Source organism: Oryza sativa, chromosome 1 (genome assembly GCF_034140825.1).
Source record: "Oryza sativa Japonica Group chromosome 1, ASM3414082v1".
Classification (NCBI taxonomy): domain Eukaryota; kingdom Viridiplantae; phylum Streptophyta; class Magnoliopsida; order Poales; family Poaceae; genus Oryza; species Oryza sativa.
Window position 1 is genome coordinate 30,264,965 of NC_089035.1, and position 12,864 is coordinate 30,277,828.

The window sequence follows — 12,864 nt, forward strand, 5'->3', positions numbered from 1 at the left end:
ATCTCTGTACCAGTTTCCTACGGAATATATGTTGAGCTAGCCCATCCCCCAAATCATCATGTTCTGTTCAAAAACAGAGAACGCTTCAATGGAAAAGGTGCATGACTATGTTTGAGGAGAAGGGGATTGAGGAGATTGGGAAGAATACATAAAACGAGGTGAGCTATTAGCTCATGATTAATTGAGTATTAACTATTTTAAATTTTAAAAATGGATTAATATAATTTTTTAAAGCAACTTTCATATAGAAATTTTTTTAAAAAAACGCACCGTTTAGTAGTTTGGGAAACGTGCGCGCGGAAAACGAAACAAACATACTCACTCTCTCTTCATCTCGAACGCTGCCTAAGACCGGCAGGCCCGTTGCTTGCAACAACTGGAAGAACTATCCTATCAGACGCAACGTAAGCAAGATCTACTCATCTCCGAGCATTGATCAACTGTAGCTACTACTAGTGTTCCGATTGCCATGGACCCCAATGTGGCAAAGTGAAGAAAATTGAAGACTGGTGATCTATTGCACATAACTGTACAAATCATCGATTCAGATTCTTAATGACCTGTTTGCTATTGAGAGACTCCGGTTAGTACTAATGATTTCCAGCTCGCAAAAGGCAGTTGGGTACCCATCAATCAACGCCAGAGACCGATCGTGCTGGTACGTACGTACGCCTTGCCAGCTAAGGAAATCCTGAGACGGCATCATGATCATCAGCACATTCCTCTGTTCAACTCTGAGCTCTGATCGAAATCTAAAGAAAATGATACACGCCGTCATGCCATCTCCAGGTATCAACAAGATCAGCGACATGTTTATTACCAGAACGTGCGCACAAGCACGCACGCACGGACGCAACGACTTTCTTTGGAGTAGTATAAAACAAGCAGAGGAATGTACTGTTTCAGTAGCAAATAATAGAGATTTGTCACGGGTATGGAACAGATAACAGAAAGTTGTACTCGTGATTCTTACTTAAGTATCTTGTTCATTCAAATCTATCTGCTAGTGATTCGTACTTGCTGCTACTGCTAAGTATGAACAGCGGAAAAAGGTGGATGCAGAAGGTAAGAAATCAACCTACCACGACGAATGAATGATGGCGGTGATGCGCAACCACCGCGGTAATGTGGCGTGCCGTCCATTTCAACCTACAAGGATTATATAAGAAAACGTTTTATTTTTGTTTTTCTGAAATCGTAAAAACAGAATACAATCTGAAGTTCTCAACAAGACTCTAAAAAGAAATAATTTTCTTGACGTTTTCAGGATTCGGAAAGTCGCAGCTGTGATTTTCCCAACCTGAAGAAATATTCTTAGGTGCGTTCCACTTCATGGTTTCAGAAAATCGGAACCTGTAAAATATCTGGCTGAACGGTAGTACATGTTAGTGCCAAATACCATTTCAAATACAGCAAATTAAGTTCAAATGTATCAAATTAGGATGCTGGTGGTATGGAGTACTGCATCACGAACATGTGGACCCCATAGACACTCGGACCCACATGCAGTGCGCAGTACTGGAGTGGATCCCAATTCCAAATTGATCAAATTAGCCATAGGGACCACCTCTAGCCCAGTAAAAAACACGCTGATTATCTACGTGTACTGCCGGCTGGTCAGCAAGGTCTTTTCCGCTGCTTCATATGGCTCCATGTTAAACCCAAGTTTTGGAGGAGGGGTCCATTCCATCATCGCTAATGCATCCTACAATTAGCTTTGGATGGCCCATGACCAATCGTTCACAGGGCGAGATTCCATGGATTTCTCTTCCCCATGTGCAGATGTGCAATGACTCTTGTGCATTGTCTCCTGAGACGCACAATGCGCCAGAGACCCCTTCTGGCTTTCATTTTCCCCAACTCAGCTGTGTGTACAAGTTCCTTAAACAAAGCGTTGCCCATCGTAACTGACCGAGATTTGGGACATCATGGGCGCCCTCAGCGAATCATTACATCCACAGGGTCTTACCACTGCGCTTAGAGCAAGTATAATAGTAGGCTATAAACCGGCTAAATACTGAGTTGGAAGAAAGAAGAGAGGAGAGAGAGAAGAAGCGGGCTATAAAGTAACAGTTAGCTTGGACACAAGAACCAAAAAACTTTGTGAGAGAGACAAGTGGATCCTGTATTAATTGTGAATAGTTAATTATTATATGGGTAGGCTGAGAGAAGGCTATAAAGAACCTTATAGCCAGCAGGTCGGCTGTATTATTAGCCTTGCTCTTATTAGTTATTACCCGCTCAAAAATCAATCGCGACAGCGCTGCCAATCGTTCCATCAGCACGGGGGAGATGATGTTTGCATTCCCCAGTTAAAGAGTATTTAGTGCCTTCATCTAAATATATAGCATGTTTAATTGATGAGATAGTCTACATTTTCCACAGGATGACAAGAACTATTCTCCTGGAATTTATCTGAACATATTGCCATAGAATACATTACTGTAGTTATCTGAAAATAGAACTGCATAACCAGTGTTATGACAGCAAACATGACAGAAATGGGTATAAAATCCGTTAAAAGACTGGCCAAATGAATGCTAGAACCACTACATACATGAGAAGGCTGTATTGCTATTGCGCCTTCACAGGCAAAAAGCCACTATTTCAATTGTAACAAGAAAAGGAGAAATACCAGTTTCTCAGTACAGCCAAGTACAAGGAGAAAAGGAGCACAACCGATCGGAAGCATGTGCATGTACCTGGATGGTTCAAGGTGTATCAAGAAAAAGGAACTACATTTACATTAACAGTCCACTAGAAGTATTCCAGTGAGGACAAAGTTCCAGATAAATAGACTCTTCCCTGAACAGATTCATCCAAGACAGCAAATCACAAGAGCTAAATACTGATAATTGCCAAGCCATCACCTAAATCGCTTTTCTTTTTGAAGGAGGATATTTGGGTTCCTTTTAGGTCCAGCTAATTCGCCCCATCTGGTTCCAGCTCCATGTACGCGTGAAGAAATGCTCCAAAGGGTGTCTTCTGACTGACCAGCTGCCTCTTTAGTTGGCTTCGCAATAGCTTTGGATTTCATCAGGGGATGCTTATTGCCCTTACCCATGCCAGCTGCAAGCAGCCATCTTGATCCCGATTGTTGCTGTGTTTGATTACCCCATGATTTTGTCTTCTCAGGCTCGCTCTTGAAACCAGCTACATGCACTTCTGCGACTTTAAATTGTGGAACAGAATCTTCTTCTTCCTCAATCTTTTCTTCCTTGACCAAAGCTTTTTCTAGTACCTCTTCAGTCTTGGGCTCCTCATCATCATGCTCACTGTTACCTTTATCTGTGACAGTACTGTATATCTTAGGCTTTGGGGGAACGAAGACCCTTTCCACTTGAATTAAAGCAAGCATCGGCGTGCCAACTGGCTCATAGTTACGTAGTGGGTCACGCAGTTGAACCATGAGAGCAACAGTGAAGTTGTTCCCTAGCAAACCCCATCTTCTACCAGACCTCCTGTTCTTTTTGTCCACATTCTGGTTTTCAGCAACTAATTCCATTGATTTGGCATGGTGAGCAGCAAGTATCTTTGACGTCCGGTCAGTGAACTGCTCATCTTCATCTACTATGCCAGAATCAAGCCTCATCCACTCATCAAGAGTGATTGACAACCCCATTAGTCCATCGACATCACCACCACTTTGTTTGACATCCAGGAGTTGTAACCCTGCGGTTCCTTCTAAACCAAGGGAGAGGGTATTCCCTGCACATTTTCCTTGCAGAGAGGAAAATTCCCCAATAGGCTGGGCACTGATATTGGAGGGTGCATCCTCTTCTGACATGCCAGATTGTATCCTCAGACCCTCAATGGAAAGGGCTTCAATCTTTTCCATGGCTAATGGTGCAAGATCCTCAAGTGAAACATATTCTGAAGTGCTTTCCCTACCTAATGATGATGACAGATCAGTACATCTCCCTTTCTTACTCTTGCCAAAGGTAGCATTGCCAATCCCTCCAGCTAAAGCATCCATGGTATGATTATCCAATAGGTCATATCTGAATTGGTAAAGAGGAGAAACTTTAATAAATGAAATAAGATGAAGTAGATAAACGGCAGAAAATATATAGCAAGAAAGGCCGACCTTTCAGAAGACTCTAAAGCTGGAGAAGCCTCCCAAGCAATCTGCTGCATCATTTTGCCATTGACATCTTCTAAGGGCATAAGTTTATTTGCTTGCATTGATAACTTTTCGATTCCAACTGAGGCCAGACCATGCAGAATCTCCATAATCCCAGAGCCCATCTCTGCTGGTAGTACAATTGGTGAAGAAGCCTGCATGACCAAGCTGCAATTGTTTTTCGCATTTTTGAACAGGACTGGATTCATCGAGCGCAGAAATCCTCCATCTTTTGTCTGAACAAATGGACCCAAGCCATCGGCCAAAGGTGGTAGCTCAATGGGTGATTCAGGTGGAAGGTCAATGGGGCTACCAAACCCACTTCTACTTCCGGGTGGAGAAGATTGGAAAGACTTCTCATTTAACCCAAATTGCCGCATCAAGGCTTCAGTTTCTTCATCTTCCAGTGATTTAGCTCGAAATCTGGTATCTATGGGCTGAATCGCGTTCTGAAGCTCAAGTTCTGCTTCACGTATGATTGTAGAGAGATCAAAATCATGTGCAACATCTTCACACCTGGGTTCTTCCGCATCATCTTCATAACTAAGTTCTTCCGCTTCATCTTCAAAGTCCAAACCAAGAATACCATTCCCAGATGCTAGAGCTTCCTTTTCAAACTGCTTCCAAAGCCGCTCTCTTGGTGACTCCGAATCACTACCTGAGGTTGCTCCCAATGGACTATGCTCTATCCCAAGCATATTCAAAAACTCACTAGCAACAAAATCGGATGAGGCATCCATGCTGCGTGATCTGATCATCCTACTAGCAGAATTACAGCCTTCTGTCACACCCACACAGCTCAACCGCCTAGAACGTTTACCTTCTACAATTGGTGAGTCAAATTGTTCTGGCTCGACCACAGAGAGGCTATTGATTAGACACCCCAGATCTTCCAATTCTGCATCCAGCTGATCCTCCCCATCCAATTCTACGGTAGGCAATGAAACCGCTTTGACCATTGAATCCTTCTTCTCTCCCGCATCCTCGCTTTCAAAACAAACATCACTGAACACCTCTTCTGGCTTCCCTCCAACACTCTCCTCAGCACAGGCATCACCTACTGACACAGCCTTGGCCTCTCCCTCATTTTCTCCAACTTCATCCCTAAAGTCCTCATTTCCATCAGCTACATTATCAGTCCCCACAGATTTTAGCTGTTCTGGATCCTCAAGGGCAATCTCAACTCCCTGTTCGATCACACTGAACTCTGCAGCATCACAATCGCCCTCTGGCTGTGCCAAGTCCACATTTATCACCTCCACGGATGTGCAATGCTTCGATTGTGGCGACTCATTCTCCTCAGATTCTACTGTTGGCACCTCCTCCTTCCTCACATCGAGCCCTGCATCACCAAAAAACGGCAGAGCCTTCACAGTCCTCCCGCTTGGCAACACCTCGTGTAACACTCTCACATCCCGGCTCCGTGCCGGCACTGGTGTAGGGGTCTGCACTGACACCTGTCGCGCCATCGAGCCACGCCTCAGCCCCGCCACTTCACCTCCCTTCTGCTGCTCCCCGGGGGCGCCTACCAGCGAGCACGAGAAGGTAACATTGAGCCGCGCGCCGCGGGCGGGGCCGGACAGCCGGAAGCTCGTGCTCCACTTCCCGAACCCGGAGCCGCCGCCCTCCTCGAGATCGTCGAAGGAGAGTGGGAGCAATCGGGTGAGGTCAACCTCGTGCTTCCCCAGCTCGAGCGCCGAGGTGGCGGCGACGACGACGAACGGTCGGGGCTCATACTTGACCGCGGCCTTGGCGCCGCGGGAGAAGTAGACGGGCGAGCGCTGCGTCAACACCTCCTCGAACGAGGCGGCGCCGAGGGCGGCCGCGACGGGGCGGGTGGACGCGCACAGGGACATCCGGCGGAAGTGGACGGAGATCGGGGAGCCATCGAGCGCGGCGGGGAGGCCGTCCACCGAGTGCACGTGGAGGGCGAACGCGCAGTCGAGGCGGCGCCGCCCTAGGTGCGAGATGGCCGTCAGAGACTTCTTCCAGAAGGACGAGCTCGAGGAGGTGGACGCCGCCGCCGCTGCCGAGGAGGAGGAGGACGATGAGGCGGACGGCAGGAGCTTGCGCGTGGAGGAGGAAGGCTTCAGCCTGGGCTTGTGGCGGGCCTGGTTGGCGACGGACGGGGCGGGGAGCGGGAGCGAGCGGCGGCGGCGGGAGGAGGCGGAGTGGTCAAGGGAGAGCGCCTTGTGGAGCGTGACGATGTCGCGCGCGAGGGCCGCGTCCCCGGCGTCGCCCCCCGCCCGGTCGGCGGCCCCCGGCGGCGGCACGAGGTAGCGGGACGACATGGACGGATAGCAGCAGAGGAGGGTTTGAGTTTTGGAATTTTGGGGTGGGGATTTTTGGGGGAGGGAGGGCGCGGCCGGCGTGAGGGGGCAGCGGAGCGGAGCGGATGCCTTGCTTGGCTGTTGGCTTTGGTTGCCTTGCCCCGCTGGTTTCCTGCGTCGTGTTGCTGCAGCTACTGTGCGGCGGGCTCGCCGGCTCGGTGCTTTGGCCTTGTTCAGTCAGCTGGATCTGGGATCTGAGGAGGACAGAATTCTTGTCTCGTGGTGGAGTGGAAACCCATGGAAGAAGTCGTGGAACTCGCGGAGGAGAAGGTTTGGTGGATGGATGTTGGGGTCGTATTGAAGGGTTTGGAACTTGGGAAGGGGCAGAAGATGACATGGGTTGTTCTTGTTCATGCGATTGATACATTCCCTTCCTGAACTTGACAGATTGGGGTGGAAAGATGTACCTGTCAAAAATTTGTGTAGGTAGATTGAATTCAGGGATTCATGTATTCGAATTTTAAAAATGGCAGGGGTCCTGATTTCCTGTATGTTTTGGTATACTAGGAAGGTATTTAATGGCATGTACCTGGATGAAGCGGTGGCATAATTAGCATAAGTGGAAGTAAATCGAGCGACTTCCAACCATCCCGATTTTTTTTTTGATAGAAGTACGCTCACTTTATTCAGATAACATGGCGATCAGTGGAATCACCATCTACCAAAATGTTCACAAATTCTGGGAGGGGAACAGACCAAACATTTGGTTGTTCCGGGTCCCTATCCAAACACATGTGAGCAAGTGCATCCGCACAGGCATTACAAGATCGATGGACATGCCTGATATCCATTACTACGAAATATATAGACAAAATAAGACGTAATTCCCTGAAAACGATACCTCCAGAACTTCTGTCAAACTCATCAGTTTTGAGAGCAGAAACAAGATTGAGACAATCCGATTCATTAATCACCTGGGAAATGCCATGATCTATTGCAGCTTCAAGTGCAGCTAAACAAGCCTCTGCTCTGCCATGTGCGTCTGAAACCATCGGCAAACGCCCTGATCCAGCTAGCACTCCCCGTCCATTTTCACCTCTGATCACAAAACCCCAGGCTCCATCCCTGGACATCTCCCGATAAGCTCCATCAAAGTTTATTTTCAGAATACCTGGTGGAGGTGCCTTCCATGTGTGTTGCCCTTTCTCACAGACCGGCCAGACTGAACTGTATTCTGTAAGACAGGGTTTTTCAGATACGCTGCAGTATTCTGAACACGATGCTCAATCTCGCCCTGAGACAGCATCTCCTCCCCAACGTTTGCTTTATTACTTGCACTCCACCATACCCACAGAAAATGGAATATAGTCGTTTTGACCTTGTCACTTTTCTGCATGATTTTGGCCACAAATTCACTAGCCGACTGCATTTGGACCAGCTCCAGTCTACACTCTTCCAGGTCCAAGCTCTGCCAGCATTTCCTCATAAGTTTGCACTTCAAAAAACAGTGGCCACCATCCTCATTCTGTCTGTGACATACTGGACATCTAGTATCAATCTGCATACCACGCTTCTGAATACTCATGCGAAAGGGCAAGCTGTTATGTGCAAGGCGCCATATGAAGTGCTTAACTTTAGGGAGATATGGAAGTTTCCAAATCTGTTGTCAGCACAACTTTTCCATGTTTGTTTGGCCGCTGCTGGATGCTCTGTCCTGCTTCGGTTTATGTCGACGTCTCTCATCCTCCAAAACATGATACGCAGACTTGACTGAAAAAATTCCCCTATTATCAAATTGCTGTCACATCCTGAAAATTCAAAATATATAAATTGTTGTTTAAATGGAATTTTTAGAATTTATTTTAAAAGCCTAGAAGAGAAGATCTAATTTTAATTAATAAATTCCAATATAAAATGGGGCCAGATAAAATTTCATTAAATACTTTGCTTAATTCTATAATTCCTAGATTTTTCTGGGATTTATTTGAGCTAAGGAAGTATTTTTAATAAATGGAATTGCATTTCATGAATAATTTAAATTGAAAAAGGTTTTAAAAAGTCTCTTTTGGCTTTGGGCCGAAAGTCGGCCCAAAACCCCTCTCTCTCTCTCTCTCCTCGGCCCAGCCGGCCCAGTCCGCCGCGCGCGCGCGTCCGCCCGCTGACAGGTGGGTCGTCGTCTTCCTCCGGCCGAAACCCTAGTTTCGCGCCGCCGCTGCCGCTTTCCAATCCGGCCGTTCCTTTCCGTTTCCGGCCGAATCAATAGAGGGGGAAATGATCTTCTCGATCTCCTCTACCTTTTCTCCTTTGGAAACACCGGCTAAAATCGTTTGGAAATTCGTGGATTCGAGTTTGTTTCGGATTCGATTTTCCCGAACTTTCCTTCTCGTCGCCAGCCGCCGTGGGCCTTCACCGCCGCCTCTTAGCCCCTTTAAAAGCTTCCCCGGTGTCTCCTCTACCCGCCGCCACCCTCGCCTTCGCCTCTCGTCGTCCGTAGTGCCCTAGCGCCGTGTAGCTTCGCGCCGCCGTCGCCGCCGTCGCTCCAGCCGTGCGTCGCCGCTGTTCCGGTCGTCGTTGTCGCTCGGGAAGGCCACCGTCGTGATCGCCAAGTCTCCGCCGTTCTCGTCCGCCCCTTCGCCGCCGCCGAAGACCGCCGGAGCACCATCGCCGCCGTCGATCCGAAGAGCGCTGCCGCTTCTTCTTCGTCGCCGTCGCCGTCCGTTCCTCTTCTGCCGTCGCTTTGGTCGCCGGTGAGTTCGCCGTGCTGCCCGCTACCCGTTGGTGCCCTCCGTTCGTGCCGAAGCGCCGCCGTTCGCTGGCGAGCGTGCGCCATCTGAGCCGCCGAGCCGCCGCCGCCGGTGGTGACGTCATCGCCGACGTCATCGGGGCCGTTCGCCGTGAGCCGGTCGTGGACCGATCGATCTCGGCCGTCCGTTTTGGATGGGTTGATCTCGGCCGTCCGTTCGCGTGAACCGTCGCCCGTGCGCCCGGTCCACCGAAACCCTAGCCCGCTGACGCAATAAATCCTCTTTTCCTTTTCAAAAATAATTCATTATTGCGTCATAATTCAATTAAAATCAGTTTAAGTGTTTTAATTCGATTAAATCTTCAAAAATTCATAACTAATTCATCTTAGCTCCGATTTAGTTGGTTCAAGTCTCTAAATTTTTCTAAAATTGAGATCTACATATTAAAAATATCCACATGTACTGTTTATGATTGTTTATGTGTTGTTTTGGTGTTTTTGCTTCTTTTTGTTTAGATTCCGTTGTTTCCGGAGAGTCCGTTTTCGCCGGAGAAGAGTTTGAAGAGTTCCAAGGCCAGCAAGGCAAGTCACACAGATCCCAAACAACCCTTTGAGCATATTGATCCTATTTAAAGCTATTGTTTCTATTCAAATATTGCATTTATTTTCGAATGTCATTGGGTGGACTTAACCTATTGTTTGTTATAGCCCTTTTGTTCTTCATTACCTTATTCCTTGATACCTTGGGTTATTATAACTTGACTAGTTGAGCTCTATATGTTGGTTCAACTAGATATTAGATATAATTGCTTAGCCCTGCTTAGAAACATTAGCACACTATTGGGATAACTTATGACTCACTATTATTTAATGATGGCTTAATGATAGCTCACGATGGTCAATCGTGATTTAGTTAATTAATTAATGTGCCAACTAGAACCTGATAATGGTGGGTTGTGAGCACATGGTTTTGATGGTCGTGCTCATGACAATTAAGGACCGGTTCACGAGTTTCGGTTGTGAAACATTAACCGTGCCAACCACAAGCCAGCGTGGGCAACGGCTTTATCTTTTGTATAGCATGGTTCATTGCGGGGCACCAGACTGAGAAGTGGCGGAGATAAGCCCATGGGGGTCGCTGGGGAGTCCATGCCTTGTTTTTAAGGGGGTGATTATGATCCAGGAAGGTGCGCTGCGGTGGATTGTGTTATGCAAGGGGTATTGTCACAACTCCTTTCCGAGGTACCGTGGTGGTATTGAGGCACATGGTGACATGATGTGGGGTTGTGTCTTGTGGGTACAGTAGTACACCTCTGATCAGAGTAAAACTATTCGAATAGCCGTGCCCGCGGTTATGGGCGGGTCTAACAATGTCTTTCGTGATTAGTTTCACACTTCTCACCATAGTAAATGATGCTATAATTGGTAATAATTTGATTAGCTCCTGGTTTGGAATGGTGCATTCCTGGTTTGGAGATAGAACTGTGCAGCCTGGATGGTTGTTCAGAATGGTTGGGCCTATACAACAGGGTATGTTGTATAGCGTTGGATTAATATTGTTTAATTACTTAACTGTTTTATTAAATTCTCAAATGTTTGCTAAATGCTGCTTTTGCAAATGAAACCCTACTATGCCATCCTTTGTTATCCTGTACACTTGCATATTTGCTGCGTGGCTTGCTGAGTATGTCATATACTCACCTTGCAATCATTCATCAGAGGAAGAGTTCTACAATAATGCTGATGGTGTGGAGGATTAGGTGTAGCCCTGGTCAAGCTGCCTGTGGAGTGGAGCCGTCTGCGCCGTTTATTTTATTTTCCGCTGCTTAGATCTTTATTGATTGAGAGGAACTATCTACCTCTGTAATGACTTTATATTCGCTTATTAATTAGAGTAATATTTGTACTCTATTATCAATTTGTTATTGTGTGCCTCGGATGATTCCTGGACGAGGGTTCACACACATGTAAGCGTTTGGAATTTTGGATAGAAATTCCGGGCGTGACAATTGCCAAGCCAACCCATCCTCCACACCTGCCCTAATTGGTATTGTTAGGATTTGCTTGACATCCTCTTCCCAAAACAGACCTTCAATGAGCTCCTTGTCCCATTTTCCAGTAGTCGGATCGATGAGATCAACGACCTTGTTCACACAGTTCTCCCCCGGGGTGTAATAGGTCGTCTGGTAATTCCACTCGGTAAGCAGGGATCGTGCCATATATCAATATTTGTGCCATCTCCCACTCTCCAAATCAAACCTTTCTTCAGCGCTTGGATTCCCCGAACGATGCTCCTCCAAGAATATGATATCCCCGGTTTCTCTCTCACAGCCATTAAGTCTCCCGTCGGGAAGTATTTTGCTCGGAGAACTTGTGCACATAGCGACATTGGCTCCATGATTAGCCGCCATCCTTGCCGCGCTAACATAGCTAAATTGAACAAATGCAGGTCCCGGTAACCTATCCCTCCTTGCTCCTTGCGCCTGCATAACAGCTCCCATGACACCCAATGGACTTTGTTCTCATTTTCCTGCTGTGCCCACCAAAACCGGCACACAAGCGAACCCAACTCGTCACATAAATTTTTGGTAAGATCAAAACATGACATTGCATATGTTGGAATGGATTGTACAACTGATTTTATCAGGATCTCTTTGCCGGCCTTAGAAAGTAACCTTTCTTTCCACCCTTGTAGCCTTTTACAGACTCTATCTTTCAGATATGAGAAAGTTTGACTCCTCGATCTACCCATATAAATTGGTAATCCCAAATATTTCTCATTTCTAGCCTCCGACTGGATCCCCAATCCTGCCATCACATTCTCTTTCTCCAAAGTGGTGCTGTTTTTACTGAACATGATCATTGATTTATCCTTGTTGATAGTCTGTCCCGAACAATCCTCATAAAGTGATAGCACATTCTGCAGATGAGCTGAACTCTGGTTGTTAATTTTGAAGAGTAGCAGCGAGTCGTCTGCAAAAAGAAGGTGATTTATGATCGGGCCCCCCTGACACACACGCACTCCTTCAATATCACCCCTGTCTTCCGCTGAATTGAGTAGGCAAGAGAACGCTTTAGCACATAGCAAAAACAAATAGGGCGACAGTGGATCACCTTGCCTCAATCCTCTCTGGGGTATTATCTGCTCTGTTAAGTCACCATTAACCTTGATACGATACGAGACCGTAGAAACAAAGCCCATGACTATATTAATCCACTCCTGACAGAATCCCAACTTCCCCATCATTCTCCTAAGAAACTCCCACTCCACCCTGTCATATGCCTTGCTCATATCAAGTTTTAATGCTGCAAACTTATCCGAACCCCTCCTTTTATTCTGTAAGAAATGAGTAAGTTCAAAAGCGAGCAACACATTATCCGTGATCATCCTTCCCGGCACAAAGGCACTTTGATTCAGAGATATAATTTCTGGGAGAATCCTCTTCAGTCGGTTTGCAACGACCTTGGAAGCAATTTTATATACAACGTTGCAGAGACTAATAGGTCTAAGATCCTTAAGTCTCTCCGGATTTGGAATTTTTGGGATCAAGACAACTACTGTTTCATTCCAGTGCGCTGGCATCTCTGATCCATTCAATAAAGATTTCACTTCCTTCCCCACATCCAGCCCCACTTTCTCCCAAAAATTCTTGTAAAACAAGGCCGGCATGCCATCCAGTCCCGGCGCCTTGAGATCACCCATGCTAAACAAAGCGTTTTTTATCTCC

General features: G+C 46.9%; 1 protein-coding gene across 1 annotated transcript; it reads right to left on the reverse strand.

Moving 5' to 3' along the window:
• Positions 1-2,493: 2,493 nt before the first annotated feature.
• LOC4325943 (protein PLASTID MOVEMENT IMPAIRED 1-RELATED 1) lies at positions 2,494-6,591 on the reverse strand. The gene is made up of 2 exons (XM_015765984.3): positions 4,088-6,591; positions 2,494-4,001 (listed from the first exon to the last, which is right to left on the reverse strand). The coding sequence occupies exons 1-2, from the start codon at positions 6,412-6,414 to the stop codon at positions 2,867-2,869; spliced, it is 3,462 nt and encodes a 1,153-aa protein (XP_015621470.1). The 5' UTR covers positions 6,415-6,591; the 3' UTR covers positions 2,494-2,866.
• Between the last annotated feature and the right edge of the window lie 6,273 nt (positions 6,592-12,864).